We start from the raw sequence: 25,420 nt of genomic DNA, 5'->3' as shown, positions 1-25,420 counted from the left end.
GCACTCAGCTATTTTTTTTTTTATAGTGGCGGGGTCTCAACTATGTTGCCCAGGCTTGTCTCCAACTCCTAGGCTCAAGCAATCCTCCCGCCTCGGCCTCCCAAAGTGCTGGGATTACAGGCGTTCAGCCACCGTGCCCAGCCAATGCCTCTGAGAGCTGATTAAGTGTAACCGAGTCACTCTATGTGCCAGGGCTCAGAGCAGAGCTTGCAGACAACTCACTCTTACAGGGAGGCCAGCCGCTGCAGCGAGCACTCAAGCCTCCTGGAGGAGATGGGCCAGGTCCTGGGAGGAAGAAAGGGGTGTCCCAGGCAGAGGGGCCCCCAAGCCAGTGTTCAGAGGTGGGGAAGCAAAGGGCTTGCTTGAAAAAAGGAAAGAAGTAGGTACAGCCGGGGCGGGGATCAGGTCAGAGCAGGGGCAGCAAAGGCATCCACAAGCAGGAAGTGTCGGGCACCCTCGCTTTGTGCCCTAGCACTGGGGAGGCACCGAGGTGTATGAGCAGGAGGCCCTTGGGCCAGAGGCTGGGGGAGCACAGGCCATGACTATGCAGGTCCAGGTTGCTCGGAAGCACAAAGGAAAGGAATTCACACACTTCCTCTTTCTAGGCTGTCCCAAACCACCTCGGGTGGGTAGGGATCCACCTGCTGCCTCCCGGCCCCCCATGTGCAGTCCCTTGGGCCTTAGCACCTGCCCTGGGTAAACTGAGGGAGCACCAGAGCAGCCCTGGCCAGGAAAGGGACTCCAGGCAGGACAGAATGGCAGATGGTCACCCTCCCTCTCAGTGTCAGGGCCAAGCCAGCTCCTGCACTGAACTCAGGGTGCATCCCTGGCTCCCCTAGACCTCAGTGAGATCAGAGGCTCTGGCTAGCCCAGTGAGCCCAGGGCCCGGTGAGCCTCTGCACATCTGAGAAGAGTGGAGCCCGGGCTGAGGTGCCCATCCTGGCTGCAGGCCCTGGGGCCACCCACCTTGCTTCTCTGGGCTCACCTGGAGGACGGTCCAGGCTGCAGAAGCAAGGCTGTGCCAGGATCGGGAGGCCAGGCGGGCGTTCTTCCGCCCTTCCAGCCCCAGGCTGCTGGGCCTTGGGTTGGCTCACAGCCCCCAGAGCGCAGCACAGGGCCACCCCCAGGGTCTGCCTTGGTCTGTCCCTCCCTCAGTGGGCTCCACAGCCCCCCAGCTATCCAGGGTCTCCTCCCACACTCCCTGCTCCGGCTCCTAGGAGAGCCAGGCTGCCATTGTTGCTTTGCTGGAGCCTCAGGACTCCATGCGTGGCCAGGGTGAGGGCCATCCCATTTCCCCTTTCAGATCCTTGGCACTTATTTCAGTTCCCGCCGCCTCGGTGCCCCACCCAGGTCTCCTGCCCGTCTCTTGGCTCTCTCCTCACACCCACCACACCCTTCCTTCCTGAGCCCCTGAAGGGTCTCTCCACCAGCCCCGACTTGGGGAAGGTCCACTCTGCGCCAGGAGCAGGCCCCTGGGCCTTGCTGGGCCTCATCTGTCCATCAAGGCAGAAGCACACCAGCTCCTCTGCACACTCCCCTCCAACCTCAGTCCCTGGCGGGTAGGCGCCGGTGCTGCCCTGCTTCTGACCCCGTGAAGCCCACTCAGCCTCGCGTCCACACTCTCTGTGCACACATCACAGCCCCACAGGCCCTGGGCAGGCCCTCCCGCCAGGAGGCTTTGCTGGAGCTCAGAGGCCTTGACACCAAGTCCAGCTCCACGCCAGGCACTCAGAAGTGCTCTGTGTGGAAGGTGGCGCCAACTCACTCCACCAATACCTGCAACGTGCCCAGGTGAGCCGGCTGTAGCCAGGAAGGCTCTGGGACAGTGTGGGGAATGTCCCCTGGGCCTGCTCTGGAGGTACAGCCTCCAGACCAGGGAAGAGATTTGGGACAGCTCAGGGGCCAGGCAGCTGTGGTCTGCCCTGGGTCTACCCAAGCCCCCCAGACTCCTATTCCCCCACCAGGAGGGGTCCAGTGGCCTGGGCGCGGCCACATGGAAGGCCCTTCCCGGCCATGGACTTGAGAAGGCAGAAGGCAGCACTTGGCAGAGTGCCTGGCCCTCCCCAACAGCAGCAGAAGTCAGAGAATCTCTCTGGCTCCAGCAACTCTGACTTTGCGGTTGTGGTTTTGGGGCTAGGAGTGGGGGCACATCCCTCCTGAAACCCTGCTCACACTCCCATGAATGTGAGGAACCCCAGAGTTCCAAGACAAACTGCTGAGGCCTCGAACCTGGACTCAACCCCCAGGGAAGGAGCTATGGGTTCTGGGGAACCAGGGCCAAGTCAAGCATGGGCCTCAGACCACAGCAAACTAACTGCGGGTGAGACCCACAGCCCAACGGCAGACCGACGCCAACAGCGGCTGGGCAGGGAACGTCTGGGACAACCCGCGTCTGCTCCTCACCCACACCCACCCTGGGGCCCTCGCCAGTGTCAAGGGGACCTGCACCACTCACTCCCAAGCAACTTGGCTTCAACAAGTCCCTGCTTTGTGCCAGAAGCCTGGCTGCACAGGAAGCAACAGAGAACGACCCAGAAGCAGCCCTGAAAAGCCTCCTCCCCTAGTGCTGCCCATTCCCTCCCCGAGAAGGGCTCAACAGTGCCGAGGCCACCAGGCACCCCTGAGGATTCTGGGAGCACCACTGCCACCCGCAGGGGGTAACCTACTGTGCACTAGACCCCTGGGTGTCCAGGGCAGGCGGCAGACCTGGGAAGACCCAGCAAGGGGCATCCTGGGGCCCTGGGACCAAGCAGGTGCCAGCCAGTGAGCCAAGGGACGGGCGGAAGCCAAGTCTTCATCACCCTCTCGCCACAGGGCACCGTGCTGCCAGCAAGAGCAGGGGCAGGGCTGGTGTGCTAAAAATAACACGACCAGGCCTCCCTCGTGCCAGCACCTTGGGCCTGCTGCCTGCTTTCAGAAGGCCAGGTGATATGAGGGGGACACGGAGCAGAGGCCCCAGTTCTTCTGCACATATCCCCCAGAGGAGAGGGGCTTTGGTGGGGTTGGCCCAGAAAGCCAGCAAGATTCTCCAGGGAAAAGGAGCTCAGGAGGTCAAGGCCAGCTCTAAACAGGCCCAGGTGGATGGGCAGTAGGCCGGCTCCAGACCCCAACCACAGCCCAGTCCTAGGTCAGGAGCAGTCCCGGACTACCTGGGAGATAGCATGGGGGCTTGGGACTAGGTGTCCACCTGCTGCCTCCTGGCCCCCTCACGTGCAATCCCTTGGGCCTAGTGCCTGCCCTAGGTAAACTGAGGCAGAGCAGCAGGGGGCTTGGGAGTCCACAGGACACATCTGGCGCTGTCAGCTGTGTGTGGGCAGAGGAGCTGCTAGGGCAAGTCCCACCCTGGTGGGCTGTCCTGAGATGGCACCAAAACTCTGCCATGGAGCCTTCAGCTACTAGGGACACAGGGTGAAACCCAAACACAGAAATTCAGAGTGGAAGGAGCACCCCTGCTCATGTGAGGAGCCCCTGGAGAGGGAGGGCCTAGTGGGAGTCTGGGAGGTTCCGGCTGGCCAGGTGGAAATCCACAAGCAACCACCCGGAGCCTCGCCCTCCACCCTCACAGACCGGACACCCCAGGGCTGGGGACAACTCCACGAGAGACACTCGGGGTATCTTTTCTAAGGAAGAAGGGGAGCATGGACCAGGTCCCCAAGTTCCCCATGACAAGACCTGGACTGTGCCAGGCTCTGCCAGGCACCAGCCCTTCCTGATCCAGAAACAGCCCAAAGGGCCAGGCTGAGCTGGAGAAGCGACTGAGCAAACCTCAACTATGGAAAAGGTCCCCACGCCCCACAGACGGCCATGCGGGAGCCCAGACCACGGAGCACCGCGGCCACACCCGGCCACTGCAGGTCCCAGGGCCGGCATCCCTGAGGGGGGACGCAGCTGCCCTGAGCCCGAACATGCCTTCCCTGGGGGCCCTTTGACCTGGGTGTGAGCAGAGACTTCAGGGGAGGACCCAGACTGTGTGGGCACAAGCTTTTGGGGAAGCAGGCTTAGGCCTGAGGGAGGCCACAGCCTCTCTCTGCTGAGCCCCCCAGTCATGGGAACAGGGAGTCCCGAGCCCTCCAGCATGGGAAGGGGCCATGTGGACAGATAACCCGCTGCAAGGCACCTCGGCTGATGATCCAAAGGCCCAGGCTCAGCAGTCAGCCCCACCTGGGCTCAAACCCCCGCGGCACGCTGCTCCCTGAGGCTCTGTATACTCTGCGTCAAGCAGGGAGACCACAGCACCTACCTCCCAGAGGCCTTAAGATGAGGCGGTCGTCCTGCAGTTGAAGCCACAGCCCCACCCCAGGCCCCACCCCCAGGCCCACCCCTCCCCTTGCCCCAGCCCCGCACTCACCTGGGGGCTGCCAGTGCCGAAGCCCAGGGTGGGTGTTGTAGGCACCGACATGGAGTGGGGGCCCATGGGGGAGCTGATGACCGAGAAAGGCGGGCCCATGCCGTTGATGGGGGAGCTCAGGGTGCTGATGGGAGAGTGCAGCTGTCCCGGGGAGCCGATGCCAGGCCCCAGGGACGGGTGCAGCGAGGGGGCAGCCATGGAGCCTCGCCCCGTCGGGGAGGTGAGGGAGGAGTTCACCTGGGTGGAGAAATCTGCAAGACAAGAAGCCGCAGCAGAGTGGTCAGCGCAGGTGACGCCGGGCCCCATCAAATGCCTGCTCCCCCCAGCTACAGACTCACCCGTGGGAAGACCCCGGCACCCTCAAGGTGGCCCCGTGGGTCTCAACAGCTCTCTGACGCAAATTCACACTCACTAGGGGCCAGGTGTGCCCAGAGCTCCCCTCCAAAGCACTGTTCTGTGCCTGACCCCGGTTTTAGGCTGGGCCTGCGGCAGACACAGGAAGAACCCGCTGTGAATGAGCCCCAGGATGCCCGCCTGGGTCGCTCCAACCCTCAGCACTCCAGGCCCGTCCACCTCGGAAAGCAGTCAGAGGAGTGGCTGGTGGCTGGGACTAGTCAGCCCCTCTGCCCATCTCCACAGGGACTCAAGGCGAAGGTCTGGGAATAATCATGAAAGGCATAAAGGCTGGTGTCTCCAAGCACCTGCCGTGTACCAGGACCTGTTCAGTTCTGAGCGTGGGTGAATTCGTGGATTTGGGAGGTCTGCAGTGAGCACCGTGATTCTCCCATTTTACAGGTGCGGGAAGCCAGGCCCTGAGTACTCAGAGCCGCCGGTGGCCGAGCCAGGACTGGCAGCGCCTGCTGACCCATTCCTGTATCTGTGGCCCTAACCAGCAGGCCACGCTGCCTGGGCCTGCTCAAGTACCACAGCAGTGGTCGCCCAGGCACCGGACACTCAGGCCCCTGGCTCCATGCTCTGAGGTCTGTTTGAGGGGACCAGATGGGTGGAATGAGGCACCTCCCGCGTGGGCGGTGGGCTGGACGCTGCTGGGTGGCTTTGTGCCAGGCCTGGGTGTTTGCCGGGAGCAAGAGGGCAGCCCACAGAGGCCGCAGGAGAGGCTGGGACCTCCCACACTCCCGCCTTTGAAATCAGAGATTTCAAAGCCCCAACCATGCTTCAGGAGGCGCCCCCCTGCCCCCCACCCTGGAGGCTGGCGCAGCGGAAGGGAGGCTCCCAGGTGGCGAATCCACTGCCCATGGGCCTGAGCAGACCACTGGGAAATGTCAGAGCCCACCCAAGGCAGCACAGACAGCAGCACATGCCGGGAGCTGGAGGCACTGCCTGCCTGCCCCACCCTACCTCCGACGGGCTGGGCACACGGGGCAAGCCACTCTCCCTCTCCGGGCCTCAGCCTTCCCATCTGCAGAATGGGCTCTCAGGCCCTCCGTGCCTTGACCTGTGGCAATCACAGGCACTTCTGGGGAGTCGAGCAGGACCATGAACACATAGAGTGGCTATGACTGAGCCCACATGCCCCAGGTCAGGGGACACCCCTGGCTCCACCCCTCCACAGCCCCAGGAAGACTTCACCTCAAGCCTCAGAGCAGCCGTGTCCAGGGCACTGGCTCACTTGCTGGGTGCCAGGCTAGAGCGGGAGGAAGCCCTGGGCCAGGTCTCTCACGGGCATCTGCCTCCTGTGCACCCTGCATCTCAGGAAGACATGGCATGAGCTTTAGGATGCCACCACCACTCGGCAGTGTGGAGACTGGGGCCAGTCCTGAACCCATCCAAAGCCGGCACTCTTCTTATCTCACACAGCTCTGCTGCCCCAGCAGCTGGCCAAGGCCAGCTCAGAGGCAGCAGGAACAGAGGTTCTGCCACCCTGTGCTCACCTCTGCTCAGGAGCATTTGCCCATTCTTGTCCAGCAGCCTCAGGCCTGCTCCACACACCCCCTCTCGCTTCCCGTCCCAGGGAGGAAGGTGCAGAAAGGAGGCCTGGACGCCAGCACTGCCCTGATTCAGCCAGCACTGCCCAGATTCAGCCAGCACTGCAGGGGCCTGGCTGCCACTAGTGCCCCATCGCAGTCGGGGTACAGACCCCACCAGCAAACGAGTCTTGTCTGACCCACTGGAAACCTTCATCATCCACAATATTGGGAATAAGCCATTTCATTGAACTAAAAATGCAGACTTAAGGAATTCCAGAACCAGATGTTGGTGGCATCTACTGACTAAGACGGGTACTGCAAACCAGCCCTATTAGTCATTAAACTCCTGGGAGGAGGACAGGCAGGACCCACATGTAGATGTCAAACACATGCAGCCCAGAGGTCTCCACATCCAGAATCCCCAGGTGCAGAAGGCCAGGGAGAGAACAGCTAGGGGCTGACAAGAAAAAGCAGGCAAAAGAGTGTGTCCAAGACAGACAAATACAAAATCAGGCTGCTCACGTGAGTCTATGAAATATCTGCATAACCTGATGTTACTGATTCCTGCAACTCTTAGAGAAGCTACCACCACCAGCCTGTGACAGACAGGGAAACTGAGGCATAGAGAAGGTGTGTGATGAGAACTGCCCCAAAGGCACACTCCCAGAAACCTGCAGCTGCCCCTAGGCCAGGCAACCATGCCCACCAGGGCACTGCGGGGACCCTGGGAATGCCACACGGCTGCCTCATCACAGCCCCACCTCACCCACCTTCAGCTGACCCCTGCCAGAGGAAACCTGAGCCAGCTTCTTCCTTTACCAAGCCTCAGTCTCCTCATTTGTGAAATGCAGACAGGCACAGCTACTCAGCAGCAAGTTCTGCTCAGCCCCAAATCCACACAGGCTGAGGCTGGACCAGGGCTGGGCCCTCCTTATCCAAGCCAATCCAGGGAAGCACTGTGCTGACTTCAAGGCAGAAGGGACAAGAAAGCACAACTGTGCACAAATCGGCTTTGCAGGCATCTCCACCAGGCAGCCCTGGGAGCACCTGGGAGGAGGCCAGGCCATGCAGGGAGCCCAAACCTCAGCACTGCGTTCAGAAGCTGGGCCTTGGAGTGGCCTCATCTGAGGCCCCAGGCACCCCTGGGAAGGCCGCCCACCTTTCTTCCCGGCCTCTGGGAAGAAGATGGGAATTGTAAGGCCATGGGAGAAGACACTCCTGGATTCTTTCAGCTTCTCCACCCAGCCCCTGCTCCAGATGTAATCTGGGAAGACTGGGGAGTCAGGGGGACTCTGAGTTGGAGGAGGGGACTGGAGAGTTTCTGGGACAGCCTTCCAGGCCACCTCAGGAGCTGAATTATTTAAGCCAGCTGCCCCTGGGCCCCCGCTCCCAGCCCTTCCTGTTTACACAGACTCCGTCCACAGCAGACACCTTCCCAGAGCCTGGGTGACAATAGGCTGGGTGTGTTTTCTGGAATCCTCTAGAGAGAGATGCTTTTTGGCCAGGAAGAGGATACTAAAAAAGAAGAGGCAAAAAATGCCTCGACATCCTCTACTCACAGCGAAGGGCCCTGTCCACGTGCGTGCGGGCTCTGTCTCTTCCAGGCCATTTATCCGTCCCCACCCCTGATAAGTGGTGGCTCCCATAGGCGTTATTCTTAAAACATCCTACTTTGGGGCCGGGCGGGGTGGCTCACACCTGTAATCCCACAACTTTGGGAGGCTGAGGCGGGTGGATCACCTGAGGTCAGGAGTTCAAGACCAGCCTGGCCAACATGGCAAAACCCCATCTCTACTAAAAATACAAAAATTAGCTGGGCATGGTGGTGCACGCCTGTAATTCCAGCTACTTGGGAGGCTGAGACAGGAGAATCGCTTGAACCTGGGAAGCGGAGGTTGCAGTGAGCAGAGATTGCGCCATCGCACTCTAGCCTGGGTGACAAAAGTGAAACTCTGTCTCAAAAAAAAAAAAAAAAATTCCTACTTTGGACTTGCAGACCACTTGTTACCAGCTGGTCTCCACTGGCTTCCGTGGTCCTCCAGGTTCACCCCCAAACCACAGGGACAGCCTCAGACACTCAGACCCAACCCGGGAGCCAGCAGACACACAGCCCTCCCCACGCAAGGGAGTGGCAGAGGGGCCTGAGTGGCAAAACTGAATGGCGGGATCTGGGAACCTCAGAACCTGAGCTGCACAGGGCCCCACAATCCCAGACCCTCACACCCCTTACACCCACTGTGCCCACTTAGGGACCACAGGCAATCAGTGTGACTCCGAACCCCAGGCGAGGGGGAGCTCAGGAAGCACTCAGGGACCTCCAGGGCTAAACGAAGAGCAGAAAGTAGGCCCTGATCCCGGCAGGGGCAGTGCCCAGCAGCCCCAAGGCGCCTCACACAGCTACTAGATTTCTATCCAGGAAGACTGCACAGAAGAAGTGGTGGAGTGATCGCTCCCTGGCACAAAACTGACTCTAAAGTGCAGATACCTGGAGGCCGGGAGCAAAAGCCTTGTACCAGAGATGAATGCCCCGGAATGCCCAGCACCCAGGGCAGGCACAGAGCAGCTCCCCGGGCCCCCACATGGCAGATCCTGAGTGTCGGGGGCTAAGCAGCAGGTTTAGTAACATTGAACTAAGGAATGTTCTTGTCCTGACTGCTGCCCAGTGATGGCACAGGCTGCTCCCCGAGACGGTGAATTCCCACCACAGGTGTATGCAGGCACCACTCAGGACCCCAGGGACACTCACACCCCAGAGGGTCTGCTGGAAGAGGGAAGGGACACCCTGTTGACCAAAGTTCCTGAGCTGTACAGTTCCCTCCAGAACGCTCACCAGCGCCAGGATGCTTCTGCTGCCTGGACCCCAGAGCAGGAAGCCTGGGGAACCCCCACCAACTCCCTTCCGGCCTCTGCCTGGCAGGCGGGGGAGGCAGAGAAGGTGGCAGGAAATGCCAGTCTGACTGCGGTTGGGGCGGGGGCAAGCCCTCAGGACTCCAGCCCCCTCCTGGGCAGCCAGGGAACCCCCTGCTCTTGGAGAGGGGAACTCAAAGTCCCCACATCCCTTTGGAATCTGTAGGGCCAATCACAGCAGGGTCTGAGCAGGCCACAGGCTGGGGCCGAGGGATCAGGTCACCTGTCTAGATGAACAACAGAGGACACCCAGACCATCCAATCTGGGGCCCCAGGAAGCCCAGCGGAGGGAAGGACAGCGTTCGAAATTGGGAAGCGTGGGGTAGGGTCCCGTGGGCTCCATGGTGGGGAATCCAGGATGGTGCAAAGGAAGGGCAGGGTGCCCGGGAAGAGGGAGGAGCTCGGCCTGCGGTGAGGAAGTCCACTGGGTAAACCAGCACCCAGATGAGAGCTGGTCCTGAGCCTGCCTGCTCCCGGTCCCCGCAACATCCCTGCAACCCTGCGCCACCTGCCTGGGGACCCCCCCTCCGGAACTGAAACCCCATTGCAAGCAGCTAGCAGGCCCTCAGAGCTTCCTGGATCGCCCACCTCCAGCCCCCACCTCCGGAAGTACTGCTTCCCCTGGCCTCCCAGGGGAAGGAGAAGGGCAGCGCTGGCGGGGACAGGGATGAGGACGTGGCAGGGACCACGGCGCGTCAAGGTTTGGGGGAAGCTGAAGGTGGTTAGTGTAGGAGGAAGAGGAAGGAAGTGTCCGCAAGCCCCACAGGGTGAGGGGCCCTGAGGAACCAGGGTGGGGCGGGCAGCCATGCCCAACATAGGAGGTGCCGGCCATGGTGAGAATGGGCTTCTGCTCACCCTTGGGCCCACAAGACCCACCACTCCCTGATGGAGAGACCCTAGGCAACCCCTTAACCTAGATGAGCCTCAGTTTCCCCTTCTGTAAAATGGGCATGCCAACAGCAGAGGTTGTTGAAGACGGGCCCTATGGGCCCTCGGCGGGGTGGGCTCCGTACCTGCTGCGCGTCTGTTTCCCGCCTCCCTGCAGGGGCAGGCAAAGACTCGGGCCTGTCACCTCCAGCCCCAGGAGCATGGCCCGCTAGCGGCCTCCAGGCCAGGTGTCAGCTTACAGCTCAGGTGGCCCAGGCTGGAATTTCAGCTCTTCTGAGGTTACCCTGCCCTTTCCCCAACCAACACCCTGGCCCCAAATCTCAGCCCCATCTGAGGACAGGCCAGATTGGCCCTCCTGAGTAGTTAGGAGACCCAGGCCTGCCTCCACAGGAGCCTGAGGGCCCCAAAGCAGGGTCTGATGACGGAGCTCCCTGAAGGCAATGCCAAGGGGCCCCATGGGGAGGTCCAGCCCCCCATCTCGGCCAGGCCTATGAAGTCACCCACCTGCAGGAACCTGGACACTCAGGCCCCTGCTCTGAGCCAGGGGTGCCCCCAGAACCACCCAGACTCTGGAGGAGAAAGGAGGATGGGGCCTGGCACACCAAGGTGTCCATCTCCTTCACTGCAGCCTGCACCTGCTCACAAGACCCCCAGGAAGTGGCCCTAAGGACTGACGGCCCCACACAGACCCCTGACCGGCCTGCTCCCTAGTCCTGCCCCCTAGTCCTGCCCTAGCCAACCTTCCGTGACACACACAGAGATGCCCCAAAGGCCCAGTGAGACGGGACCTTCCATGATCAGCCCCCCCTGGCTGGCCAGTGGGCCAGGAGGGAAGGGTTGAGAAGGAAGCAGCAGTGGACACAGGAAGCCACGGTGAGGCCAGGCGGGACTCCACCAAGGGAGGGACAGAGATCTGGGTCTGCACCAGACACAAAGCCACAGTCCTGCCAGCCCCATGGACATGTGGGAGTTGGGAGTGACCAGGGTTGCAGAGCCAGCACAGACAGGCTCCTGCCAGGACTGAGGGGACGGATGCTTCCCTGAGAGCCCACGGCATCCCAGCCTCAGGACAGAGCCCAGCCAGGCCAGGTAGGTCAGGCTCTGGCCCCTGAGGCAGGTAGCATGCAAGTGCAGGGGAGACGGATCCAAAGGCAGGGGCAGATCTGCAACCCAGACCTATAAGACCCTGCCAGGGCCCTCCCCCAGAGACCTCCACGAGCTGCCAGGGCATGAGAACGAGGAAGAGTAACCCACACACCTTGACCTTCTCCAAGTCTCAGTCAGGAGACACCAACCTAACACCCTTCAGTCTTGACTGACCTCAAACTCCCAGGGCACAGGCAGTGGCCCCTCATGGAGACAGGCTCCATCAAGGCCCAAAGGGCCTTGGCAGGAAAACCACTCTTGATTATAAAACTCAGCTTAAAGCAATGCCTGTGAAGGCATACAGCGAGCGTGCAATGACATATCTGCACTGTCACTGCCATCAACATCGCCGTCATCACCATCACCACCACCATCACTATGATCACCATCACCATCATTAACATCACCATCATCAGCATCATCACCACCATCATCACCACCAACATTACCATCATGAACATTAACATCACCATCATCACCGGGATCAACGTCAACACCATCGTCATCATCACCATCAACATCACTGTCATCAACATCACAATTACCACCACCACCATTACTACAATCACCATCACCATCATCACCACCATCATCACTACCATCACTACCATCACTACCATCATCACCAACATTAACATCGACACCATCAACATCACTGTCATCAACATCACTACCATTACCATCACCACCATCACTACGATCACCATCATCATCATCACCACCACCATCATCATCATCACCACTACCATCATCACCAACATTAACATCACCATCATCACCAGCATCATCACTACCATCACCACCATCACCACTACCATCATCACCAACATTAACATCACCATCATCACCAGCATCATCACTACCATCACCACCATCACCACTACCATCATCACCAACATTAACATCACCATCATCACCAGCATCACCACTACCATCATCACCAACATTAACAACACCATCATCACCAGCATCAACATCGACACCATCAACATCACTGTCATCAACATCACTACCATTACCATCACCACCATCACTACGATCACCATCATCATCATCACCATCATCACCATCACCACTACCATCATCATCATCACCACTACCATCATCACCAACATTAACATCACCGTCATCACCACCATCATCACTACCATCACCACCATCACCACTACCATCATCACCAACATTAACATCACCGTCATCACCACCATCATCACTACCATCACTACCATCACCACTACCATCATCACCAACATTAACATCACCATCATCACCAGCATCATCACTACCATCATCACCAACATTAACATCACCATCATCACCAACATTAACAACACCATCATCACCAGCATCAACATCGACACCATCAACATCACTGTCATCAACATCACTACCATTACCATCACCACCATCATCACCGCCACCACCATCATCATCACTAGGATCACCATAATCACCACCATCAACATCAACACCATCACCAACATTAATATCATCACCACCGTCACCACCATGTACATCACCACCATCAACACTACCATCAATACAATGATCACCATCAACATTAACATCACCATCATCACCACCAACATCATCATCACCGCCATGACTACCACCATCAACATCAACATCACCACAACCATCACCATCACCACCACCATCATCACCATCACCACCACCATCACCAACATCATCAACACCATCATTACATCATCATCACCACCACCATCACCATAACCATCACTACCAGCTGAGCAAACCCTTGCCCTGCTCCACTGTGTAGATGACAGGTTGAAGCCCAGACAGAGAGGTTGACAAGTTTTGTCACAAATAGCAAGGGGATGGTGTTTTAGGTCCTCTTGGCCATACTGAGCAAGTTGAGGACTGTCCAGGGGCAGAAGGAAGAACAGGAAGTGGTGCCCAGGCTGATGGCCACCCTTGCACAGCCCACTCATACAGCCCAGGGGTGCTGGGGTTAGATCCAGCGGTGGCAGGTACAGCTGCAGCCCAGCCACAGTGAGGGAAGTGGGAAACACACATAGGAGGAAGAGGGTGGTCAGGAGGGGGCTCCCCATGAGCAGTCAGCGCCTGCACCCAGGAAGCATTGCAGAGAGAGCTGAGAGGTGAAGACACCCACTAACTGGGGCATGAGGGCTAGGGTCTTTGCAGGAACCCCACCCTGCCACGCCTACTCCCCCGAGAAGCCCACCATGGGAGCTGTGGCCACAGGCCTCACGCCAGGCCCAGCTAATTCAACCAGATATGCACACACCACCTTCCCCAAGTCTTGCAGCCACTGCTGTGATCACCCACCAGGCTGGCGGGGCTGCCAGATGCCCCTGGTGGCCACTGTCCAGGGATGCCCCAGGCGCTAAGGGGCACACTTAAACTGGGACCAGGCTGCCTGAACCACCACGGTTCAGAAGAGGAAAACAGCCCCAGAGCAGCATCCACTCCCAAATTCTTCACAGCTTAGAGGCAGATGGGGACGGGGGGGCACACTTGGGCCAGGCAGCTGGGAAGTGCAGGCCAAACTCTCGCCAGACCACTGGTCCTCTCTGACCCAGCCTCCTGGTTGTGTCATGCCCCCTTCACCACCCTGTGTGTGCCCCAGTGCTACAGGGAGAAGAGCGCCCAGGTCGCTCATGGCTTTAGGCTGACGGCAGAGGCGGCTGCACCCCTCCCTGCCCGGCTCACCCTGCACTTGGTCCGATGCCCCAGACGCTGGCTCAGGAAATGCCAATTCCCTACTGTCATTTCCCGCTTCCCCATGATTCCAGGGTTTCCCAGGGCAGGATGGGTTTTTTTTTTTTTTAAGGAGAAGCCAAGTGACCACCTGCAGAACTGGCCCCTAACAGGGACGAGCAGGCAGGGTCTGTCCCTAGAGGGCTGAAGGGCTGGCAATGACTGGCCAGTGGCTGTGGGACTCAGAGCCCCGTCCCGAAGTGCCTGCCCAAGGACGGGTTCCCAACGCAGCTGCTACTCCTCCACCCCCACGACTGGCACAAACCTCAAGGGATGCCCATCCCCAAGGTGCTGCAGCCCACATAGCCAAAATGAAGTCCTGAACCCAGGGGCCAGGACAAGGGACCCCAAATCTGAGGCTGGCCCTTTTAGGAGAGCTACAGGGCATCTGATTTTACCAGGAAGCACCCACATCCCCCCAGCCTAAAGATGGCTGGGGTAAGCGAGAATTCAGGTAGCCTCATGGACGGAGCCACCCACCCATCCCAGTGACCCAGAAGTCAGGAGGGCTTGGCCCAGCCAGCACCAAGGAGGAAGCCAGAGGAGTGGCATGATGGAAATCGCGCAGCTCCAGGGCCAGGCCTGTCCAGCCATGCTCGCTCCACTGATTCCCAAAAAGGAGCTCCTGCCATGGGGGTACAGGGAGGAGGTGGGCTCAGGGCCACCCACCTAGAAAGATGCCAAGGGGCCCCAGAGAGTTCTGAGAGCTGCTTTCCAGCCACAAGGCCGGAGACACTCAGCAAGCTGACCTGGGCCCCTGTACGGCCATTCCCCCCGGGGCATGGTGAGCAGACCACCCAACTGCTGCCCGGGGCAGAGGCTAGGAGGGTGGGAGGGCGGGAGTCAAGCCCCAGTCCTGGCAGAGTCCCCATGGAAAGAAGCGGAGTCACGGAAAGGGCATGACCAAAGGCGTGGGGCCACCAGGAAGCTGGGAGCCCCAATCGTCTGCATGTGACGTCCTTCCCACCCTCCCCCTCTGCAAAATGGAGGCTCTGACACCGGGGCCTGCCCTGCGCACTGCACCAAGCCAGGTGACTGTCACAGCCCCCTGCAAACACACAGACTCCATCATGTGGTAGAAAAGCTGCTGTAGGCCGCAGCTACCACAGCTCAAACACCTACTGCAGGTGCAACGCCAGGCCAACATTTCATTACATGAGCTCACAGAAGTGTGGTGACAAGGGGGAGCCGCTCCTCCAGCCCCCGTCCCGCAGGGGAGGAACCAGGGCTCAAGGAGGCGAGATGCTTCCAAGCCAGGAACAAGAGCTGCCGGGCCAACGCCTGGAGGCCTGGCTTTCTGAAGCCTCGGTCCACCCCTTGGCCACCCCTCGACCACCAGGGTGGCCGGACACAGCAGACGCCCATGAGCCCTGAGAGTTCCAGCAATGATGCCCACCTTGGAGGACTGGCACCAGCCCGGGGGCTTGGCAGGACGCTCACCTCTCCAGGGCCAGGCAGGGGCTCCTGGGCACCGCAGCCTCCCTTCCAGGCCGTACCCCTGAACTGTGTCTAGCACCACCACAGGGCCAGACCTTCGAGGAGGGTGAGTGGGAAGCAGGGGAATTCCTGGAGAAACCCCGCCTGCCCCACAGCCCGCCTGTGCGGCGAGGGGGCCCCCAGCCTGTGGGCTCCTGGGGGTAGTTTCCCTTCAACAGGAAAAGAAATGATTCTTGTTTCATTTTGAGCCATGTTGCTCTTGGTGGCTCAGAGGCCCTGCCACCACTGCCAGCAGCTCTGTCGTGGAACAGCCAGGCTTTCCACCCTCAGGGCGGCTCTCCTCTCCACCTTCATGTGCACAGCCACCTGGCTCAGGAACATCCCTGCAGTTCCTCAGGTCCCACCTGTGGTGGAGCGTGGCCAGCTCCATGCCAGAGGCCAACACGATGGTTCAGTCGGGGACTCTGAAATGATCAGGGCAGAGGATGCTCCCCCGGGCAGGTCCTGGGGCCTGGCATGGGGCCGGCCTCTCTGGGGGATGTCCCCAGTCTTCCCACGGCCCGCTGAGCAGCACCATTTGCAGATGGGGGCACGGGTGCTTAGAATAGGCAGGGCACAGCCACCGGGGCCGCACGGTGGACAGAGTCCAGGCAGGGAGCCCCTGAAGGACAGAGCACCTGCTCGGCACCCAAGGCTGGCAGTGGGGACCCTCTCTCTCCAGCTGGTGCCGGCTTTCCAAGAACCCCCTCCACACCCGCGCCATAAGCCCAGGCCCATCCTAGCACACAGCATCCTCCCCACAGAAGAGGCTCACCACCCACGCACCTGAGCCAGGTGCCTGTCATGTGCAGGGGCCTGACTGGGCGGGGCATCTGCAGATGGAGGACAGGGCCTCACCCATGAGACAGACCGAGAACGGGACGTCAGCCCGCTGAGCAGGACTTCCCCCATCACAACCCCGACATGGGCGCCCTCCCTGCGTTTGCCACTCCCGGGGCCAGGGCTGCGGTGGAGCTCACCCACACCAGCCCAGAGGCTCAACTGCACCCAGAGTTGCCTCTTCCAAGCTCAGCCTCAGCACATCCCTCCTGCCCCGCAGAAACTTGCTGAGGTCCCGGGTCAGGCTCGTCACCACTCTGAGTGAGACAAACCACCCCGTGGCCACAGGCGCCACAGGCCCCACAGGCTGAGCCTCAGAAACCTCCCTCCTGGCTGCCGTGCCTGCTGTGTAGGGCCTGGCCCCCCACCCACTGTCCCAGGTTGGGGGCTTTGGACTTTGGGAGTGTAATGGGGAGCCCTGGGAACTTCTGGCAGCGACAGAGTGGACCTCCTGCCAAGTGACCCGTGGAGGGGACGGCAATGGAGAGGAGGGTGTGCTGAGCTGGCTTTAGCTTGGCCTGGGCTAGGTCTGAACTTGGCCACTTCTAGGGGCACCCGGGCCTCTACCCACTGTGTTTCAGACTCCCCCTCCCCTTCCCTTAAGCCCAGGGAGAGGGGAGCGGACTCCACCCTGCACCAAGGAGATGTCGACCCAGGAGGCTGAGAGAAAAATCCTGCCGGGGAATCCAGGCAAGCTCAGGGTCCGGCCTGCTGCCCCCATGACGGCCACTCCCATCCTCATCAAGGTTCTGACCCAAGGCCTCGCTGCGTCCCCTCCCAATCCCACCAATCGGCACCTATCAGGGTACTGTGGCAGCAGGAGGGGACGAGCCGCTGGCCTGCAGACGCGAGGGTGAACAGGTGGCAGGCAACGTCTCTGCTCCTCAGCGCCCGGCCCCAAGAACCTGAGACGGGGCTGCAGCTAGCATGCACGGCAACTCCCAGCCTAGCCGGCAGCCCCCAGGCGCCTCAGAAGGAAGAGGAGGGATGGACAGGCCGGCGGCAGCTATGGAGTCCCTCTCCAGACTCTGGGTGACCCCATCCACAGAGTGCCTCCCGCAGGAATGTCCGCCAGCCCCCTCCGTACAGGCAGAGCCAGACGTAGCCAAGTCCAGACCTCGCTCTCCACCACTGTCCCCTCCACTGGTCACCTAGCAGAATGTCCACTCTGTCACCACCAGAACTTCCCAGGGCTCCCTATTACAACCCCCAAAATCCAAAGCCCCAGGCCTAGGATAGAGATGCCCAAGCCCTGGCCCCCCTAGCCCTCTGGGGCTGGCCCTCTGCTGTCCCAGGGCTCCTCATTATACCGCCAAAGTCCAAAGCCCCCGGCCCGGGACAGAGGCACCCAAGCCCTGGCCCCCTAACCCCCTGGGGCCGGGCCTCTGCTGTCCCTGTCCAGCACCCTTCCCAGCCTGCTTGGCCTCACCAACGTCCACTTCTCTGGATCCCAAGAGCAACCCCCCGGGGGTGACCAAAGCCAGCGCCCACTGTGCGGGGAACCCAGCAAAACTGCATTTCCACCATTCTCTCCCCTCCTGACAAATCCAGGAAAACGGGTTCCGTGAAATGGCAACAACGTGCAGTCTGTGCCATCCAGAGCGGCAGGGGACGGGAGCGAGCTGAGGGCGTCCACGACAGGACCGGCCAGGTGGCGGACGTGACTCTCCGAGGAGGACCCAGGAGACCAAATCCCTCCTTGGAGGACCAGAGCTTGGCAGGGAGGTGAGGGGACACAGGCCTGAGGCCACCCTGGAGGAGGCAGGTCACCAGGTCTCAGCCCTCTGGGGCATCCAGCAGGAAGGAGAGGAGCCAGAAATGTGTCTTCCAGGGCTTCTGACCCACACCCAGTCGTCCGTCAAGCAGCAGCCCCCGCCAAGCAGGGAGGGGGCTCCATCCCTCCAGAGAACTCACAGCCTCCAGACACCTGGAGACTCTCAGCATCTGCCCCAGGGCACCCGGCTGTCACCTGGCTCATGAGGAGGAGGGGGCAGAGGAAGGACAACAAAGGATGACTCCCCTCCCCATCCAGGTGCAGGAAGACCAGGGAAAGGGGCCGGGAGAGCCCGATGCACCCAGAATGGCGGCCACCAACTCCACCAGCTAAAACCTCCATGCGCCTGACTCATAGGAGAGGCTCCTGCTCAGGGCCTTTGACTCAGCTTCACACACAATACTAACCTGATGCTTCAGATGACTCCCCAGAGGATAAGCAGTCAGACAGAGGGAACCGTGGGAGAAAGGACCATCACCAGGAGGCCATGGGGAAAGGTGCACAAATCAAAGTCCAGCAGCCAAAAATACAACAGACCCTGGGCCCCACTCCTGCACATGAGCAGAACAACATCCCAAGTCATCCCCAGAAGAGACAGTACATGCGCTGCGGGAGATGTTCAGAGTGCCTGGCCCAGCACCAGATGCCTGTAGTGACCCCAACACATGTGTGCACGCAAATGCACACACACACACATATACACACACACACACACACACACACACACACACACTGCTTCTAGCTGGGAACACCAAAGACATCCCCCAACCCTGACTGAAGTGCACAGTCTAACAGCCTAGGATGTTTTCTGCATAAAAGTAACTTAATACAAATTCAAACCTCCTGTCACATCAAGAAAGCTGACCTGGAAAATTCTTTCTGCGCCCACTATAAGGATGAGTAAACCAAAGCCAAGAGCTGAAGAGGCCTCTCTGTGGTCACCATGGGGTGCAGAGATAAGAGCCCTATAAGCGCTTCCTGCCCTCCAGGAAGAGCTGCCGAAGGGATCTGAATTCAAACTCCCCAATGTCACCTCCGAAACAGAAATCAGAGTTCTTTGCTGTAAGAGGCTGGGGCTTTCAAAAAACCTTAGGCTCACAGAGTCAGGCTGGGAACGGGCCTTCACGATCACTCCAGACAGCCCAAGCGAGGCAGGGGCTTGGGGAAAAGGGGAGAAGCTGAGTCCAGAGACGCCCAGGACAGGCTCATGGTCACCAGCAAGCCAGGGCTGGCGCCGGGATGAGTGCGCGGGGCAGGCACGCCGCACGCCTGCTGCTTACTGACAGCGCAAAATGCGGGAAACGCTCACGGAGGGCTCTGTGAGGCAGGTGGCCCTGGTCAAAGACTGCGTGGTCCCCAGGTGCACTGTGTTCTATTTCAGGTGTCAGCTCCAAAACCAAGTGGCTCCCAGAGACTGTCCGGCACAGCCTCGCCTGGCATCCATCAATGCCCACGCAGTGCTGAGGAAGGGCTGGGCTAAATATTCACAAATTGCGAAAGGACTTTTAAAAGGCCTTGGAAAATCGAGATGGTCCAGGCTTGCAGCCTGGCCAGACTGATCTGGTTTGAGTCCCTCCCTGTGGCTCCCCGTGGTCTTGGGAAAGTTACTCCACGGCACTGAGCCTGTCTTCCTGTACCGTGGGCACTGAGAGCGCATCCTTCTAGGGACGTCTGTGAAGACACATAAGCCCTCCACATGGGCCCTGGCGCTCTGTGCATGACAATTAACAGCGGTCCTTGCCATGAAAAAGAAACGGGACGTGAGCCAGGGCCGGGCAGGGCCGAGCAGCCGGCAGCTTGCTCTGGCCTCCACCAGCCGGATGGGTGTGGGGACCCTCCAACTCAGCCCCCTCACTCCCTGCAGAGAAGGGCTGCCCCTATGTCTCCCCTCTCATCCACCCCACACCGCAGCCACAGCAGCGGTCCAGGGCAGGCGGAGGCTGACCAGTCTGGCCACTTAAGCCCCCTGCTGCTCTCTGGCACAGTGTCCCAACGCTGGGCCCAGGAAGATGGGGTCAGGTCCACTGCACCCCTCCGGCTACACAAGTCCCTGCCACCACCCAGCCTCAGTTTCCTCATCTTTAAAATGGGAGTGGGGCAGACCCCAAGGGGTCCTCTATAGAGCCTCAAGGTAAGGAGAGGGAGGAGAACCACCCACGCTCCCACCCTTGCCCAGAGCTCAGAGCCCAGGTCTTTCCTCTGGAACAAAGTGGCCTGAAAGGAGCCCTCGGGCCCAGACACCCAGGGGACACCAGAGAGCCCAGTGGTCCTGGCCTCCAGCTGCAGGATCTGGCAGACCCAGGGCCAGCCTCAGTTTGCTGTTGCTGAGAGTGGCAGCCTGGGAGAATCAAAACGCTCCCATGACACCCTCAGCACGGCCACGCACGGAGCAGCCATGACCAGGCCGCAGGCATGCTCCACGGAGCAGGGTGTCCCAGACCTGGCCCCCATACCTGCCCAGCCTCTCCCCACCTGGGGTCCCCAGATCCTCTCCCCCACAGCCCCAGCAGACCTGCCATGAGTCCCACACCCCATAGGCAAGACACAGGCACCCACCCAGGCCACACGGAGCGGCCACCAAACCTGGCCCTCACCTGCCAGCCACCTGCGGTCCCCTGCCCGCCAGGCCAGGCCACCGCCCGACAGAGAGGCAAGGAGGTGCAGCCTCATGGCGAGGGCAGGTGAGAGGTCCCACCACAGGGGTGGCCCCATCGGCCGCTGGCCGGCGGGCTCAGGGTCCCACAGCCTCGGGCGATGCAGCGCGGCGGCTGAGCAGGCAGGAAGGGGCCTGAGGGAGGTGGCTGAGCAGAGCTGGAGTCTCTTCCAAGCAGCCTGGAGCTGGTCGCGAGCAAGTGGTGCTCATGCTGGCCCGGCGGCCCAGTTCCCCTTTCCCAGAGCCGCCCGGTCCCCCACCCTCAACCAGACACCTGTGACCACAGGCGGCTGCCATTGGCCAAAGCCAAGAGCTTCTTGGAAGAGGACAAGGACCCCGGCCTCATTTCCTCAATCCGAGACACGACCGTCACGCCCGCAGCTGGTGCAGCAGATGGTCTGCCACCCAGCAGGGGCCTGGGCAGAGGACAAGGGCAAGGCCCGGACGTTGGGCAGCCCCAAGTTCAAATCCGGCTCCACCACAGCCACCTGCCCACTGTAGGCAAATCAGGTGACCTGGCTGGGCCCATTCCCCATCTGCGTGCTGGGGGGCGATGGCAATAGCCGCCCCAAAATGGTGCCAGCCGGCACACAGGAGTGTTGGATAACCGGATGCAGGGTGCCTGTCCTTGTCCTGGCCTGGAGTGGTGGCCTGGAAGAAGCCCAGGCATTGTTCGGGGGCCACCACCGCTCGCCCAGGCCCTCACATCCCCACCGTGCCATCCCCACCTGCTCCCAGCAAGGGCCACACTGAGCAGGGAGCCCTGGAGAGGCCAGCGTTATGGATCCTGGGGGGCGTCCTGCGGGGGGCGTGGGGGACGCAGAGGCCCGAGTGGAGGAAACAAGCAGGGAGCCATCAGGCCTGGCAAGGCAGGGGCCGGAATGGAGCAGAGCCTCGGACACTAGTGAGGCAGGGCCTGAGGAGCTCTGGATGGAACCCGCCTCGGGAGGCTTGAGGAAGCACACGGGGGAAGCGGGCCTTCATGGCTCCCAGCCTCCCTGCAACCACACAACGAGGGCTTTCTTCCAAGGCACAGAATGCCTTTTGTGGCCCATCAGCCAATGGCCAAGCCTGGGGCCGGTAGTGAATGTGGGGGTGTGGATGTGCAGCTTTCAGCCCTGCCAGCCCCTGGCATGCTAGTGGGGGTCCTAAGTCCCCACCCACCCAGGAGGCCTGAGACCCAACCAGCTCTGTCCACAACAGGCTGCCCTGCTCAGGCTGCAGAAGCCATGGCCCGGGAACCAGGCCTCAAGGAAGGCTGCACACGGGTAGCTCTGAGCAGCAGCGACTCACGGCCCACACCCTGTCTGTACCCATCCCAGGCCAGGAGCTTCCTGCCTGCCCTACCAGTGCTGGGGACAGGCCGCCAAGATGTCACACACGGCTGGAGGGGAACCAGAAGTCTCCCGTGATGGCACCCCCACATGCTCACACCCGTCTGAAAACCCTTCTGCAGGCGGTGCTCAGGGCTGGAGGCCAGGCTGGCCCTGAACCACAGGAGGGCACTGCCCTGCCTGAGCACAGGGAAACCCACTGCCCACAAAAGCCCAGGGCACCAGCGTCAAGGCGGCAGGTGGGACACAGAGGGCTCCTTTCCTCCTGGAAGACAGAAAAGGGCCAGAGGAACCCTCCCCCCGAGGCTGACCGGGTGATGGCCCAGTACAGCCCCACGTCGGCCTCTTCCTCCAGCTCTGGCCCCTGCCCCCCAGCACGCCCTGCATGGTTCCACACGCTATTCAACCTGCACCCACAGCTCCGCCAGCTGAGGGGCCCAGGGCAGGTCCCTTCCCTCCTGGGTCTCACCCACCACAAAAGCCCACGCTCTGCAGAACCCACTAAATTCCCAAGTCTCCCCCAGCTTCAGGCTGTCCCTAGCTTGCTGGTGTCTCCACTGCTGCCATATCCCCTGACTCCATCCTCAGTCGCTGGGGACCCCAGCACGGTTCGCTTTCCTCTGCACCACCGACCTAGCCACGTGGAGCAGGTAACCATGAATGTCTGCCCAGTTTGGGGTTCAAAGACGATGAGGGAGGTCCCCGGGGTGACACTGAGGAAGGTTCAGGACTCCCCACCAGGGTGACAGTGTGGAGGGTCCAGGACTCCCCCCGGGGGTGACAGTGTGGAGGGTCTAGGACTCCCCCCACAGGGTGACAGTGTGGAGAGTCCAGGACTCCCCACCTGAGTGACAGTGTGGAGGGTCTGGGACTCCCCCCAAGGGTGACAGTGTGGAGGGTCCGGGACTCCCAGCTCTAGTGAGGAGAAGATACGCTTTTGTTGAGCTGGGGTCTGTACCACAGGTACATGTTAGTCTCATAATAACAACACAAACAACCCCCGAGGCCTGGTTTCATCAAGACCCAGGCCAGACGGTCCCTTGGCCTCCTGGGTGTTAGCCGGGATCCCTTGTTCCCTCCTCTGAACTTTCCAGCTCCCTGCTCATCTGGTTCAGGGCCTGGAACCACACCTGGATAAGCTCATCCTATGGACAAGGGCATGGGACGGTTCTGCCTGGAGTGAGGATCACAGCCCACCTACCCATCCTCATACAGCCCAGGTCGAAGCTTTATTCCCAAGAGGCACACCATGCCACCATGCTAACTGCCAACTCAGCTGTGGCTGGTGGTCAGCTGTGACCCCCAGATCCTCACCAGCTGCCTGAAGGCCTGGTTCCCAGAGTGGGGCGGGGAGTGGGGGGTGCGAAGCCCCTGTGGGTTCTTCTGGCCCTCACCCCATCAATGCGCTTCATTTATGCCCAACAAGCCTCACTGACAGCTAAGTGGTGCGGTCTCATGAGACTCGGAATGAGGGTCCGTGTCCCCGTCCCACCCGTGCCCCAGGGTTGACCTCAGCCCCAGAGGGGACAGGCAAGGTCCAAGACTGCAGGGCCCCTCACAGAGCCAGCACAGACTGACCTCCCACCTCAGCAGGTCTGGTGCTGGCCCCTGGAGACATCCTGACCTGCAACAGGCTCCCAACCCACCACACCCACTCAGGCCACACAAGACAGCCCCACCTCCATCCTGCCTCACCCTGACGTGGCTCACCAGTGAGACAAAAACCCCCAGAGCAAGTTCAGCTGACCAGCTGCTCGGCCCTCTGGGGTGAGGCGGCCTGGGCTTCGGCCTCTCACAGCCCCCCTGTGTGTGCTGACACCGGGGAAGCCTCTGGCAGGACATGGGCTTAGATGGGCCCACCCTGTCTGTCCCTGCTCTGTGCACACACACAGCCACATCTGCCCAGTCACCCACAGCATGAGATCCCAGCAACCCAGGGCCTGCCCCTGGGGCATGGCCAGGTGGCTCCAGTCCCACTACAGCCCCTTCTGGGCCCTTCAGCCAGGGTCTCGCTAACCAGGTCCTACCCAGAGAGTCCGAAGCTACGCCTGCATTCGGCACGCTCCAAGAACTTGACAGGTGCTGCGCCCAGCACCGGGGCAGAGTCCACACTCGCTGAACGCTGCTCTCAGGTGGGCAGGGCCTCCCCAGCCGAAGCCAGAGGCCACCCCGGACCAGCTCTCAGGCACATGTCTTCCCAGCTCAGAGACGGCAACGCCACAGACCAGGGCCTTCCAGAGAGCCGGCTATTACACAGTTACCAGCCCACGCTCACACTGCCCACTCAGGCCTCAGCACCCCACCCTGGATAACTGGAGGGGCTGATTCGTAACCCAAAAGGCCCCTCCCTCATGAATCCACACCCCAGCACCCCATGAATCCCACACACCTACTGCTCCATCAGTGCACAGGGGCCCATGGTGTCCAGTCCCCAGCCTCTGGTCCACCTTACCAGTCCAGCAAAGCCAAGACAGCAGCCAGGGGCTTTCTCACAGGACCGGCTGCAAGGGCAGGACTTCCTACCAGCTGCCCTGGCCCCGCCCCAGCCCCCAGCTCTGGTCTCCTCAGCACCCAGCTCCTGGCCCCCACTGTCTCCCCAGGCCTCACTCCTCCCAGCCAAGATGCTGAAGGCCGGAGCTTGGGTCCCAGCCAGAGCCCTCCGAGCCCAGTCAAAAGCGCGCACACACACACACACACCACCCAAACCTCTTCCTTCCTCCCCACACGCGGCCGGCGGCAGGGGCAGCAGCAGGCAGGGAGGCAGACGCCAGCCCAGGGGGTGGGTAACCTTATCTCCCAGCAGCTACACCTTGGCTCAGCCCGCTGCCCTGCCCCCCACATCCTGGCAGGGCATGTGTGCATCTTGGTGGGGGTGAGGGGGGTCCTCATTACAGAGACCAAAGTGCCCAGCTTGCCCACTGGCCTCTCCCAAACTCCTGGGTCCAGGGACAGAGGGAGAGGAGGGGACGTGGGGAGGGCGCGCTGACTGCTACACCAAGGGAGCGGTGGCTTCACCTGCCCACAGGTACGGTTTTCATCACCACCTGGGCAGCCCCCACCGGGAGGCTGCATCCAACTCATCCTGTGGGCCCCACACACGAAAGGCACCTTGTGGCCACTTCACGACGGAGCACCTAAGGTGCAGTGCACCCCTGCTGGGCACCCCGGGGAGGTCAGGGCTAATTTGCAGTGAAGCCCCTTCAAAGCCCTAACCAGGGCCCCACTCCCAAATCCTCCTGAGGGGCTCTGTCATTCACTTGCCTACCTGCCGGCCAGATCCCTCAAGGCCAGCACCTCCCTCTCTACCAGAGGAGCCCTGTGGCCCTGGAGAAGGGAGAAGCACAGGTACCACATAGACAATGGTGTCCTGCCCCACCCAGCCCC

At 60.9% G+C, this 25,420-nt stretch overlaps 1 protein-coding gene across 4 annotated transcripts in view; it reads right to left on the bottom strand.

Moving 5' to 3' along the window:
• Positions 1-25,420, bottom strand: part of RXRA (retinoid X receptor alpha) — a 114,723-nt gene that overhangs the window by 34,232 nt on the left and 55,071 nt on the right. For 3 of the 4 annotated variants that reach the window (XM_054520868.2, XM_054520870.2, XM_054520869.2), the window contains exon 2: positions 4,349-4,599. In XM_054520868.2, coding sequence (XP_054376843.1) covers positions 4,349-4,599 — 251 coding nt within the window. Of the gene's footprint in view, positions 1-4,348; positions 4,600-4,686; positions 4,703-25,420 lie in introns of those variants that run through there. The other variant, XM_063714520.1, reaches the window with a different exon arrangement.

The sequence above is a fragment of the Pongo abelii genome, chromosome 13 (assembly GCF_028885655.2).
Source record: "Pongo abelii isolate AG06213 chromosome 13, NHGRI_mPonAbe1-v2.0_pri, whole genome shotgun sequence".
Lineage (NCBI taxonomy): Eukaryota > Metazoa > Chordata > Mammalia > Primates > Hominidae > Pongo > Pongo abelii.
The sequence above is the reverse complement of the archived record's forward strand: the minus strand, read 5'-3'. Positions and strand labels throughout refer to the sequence as shown.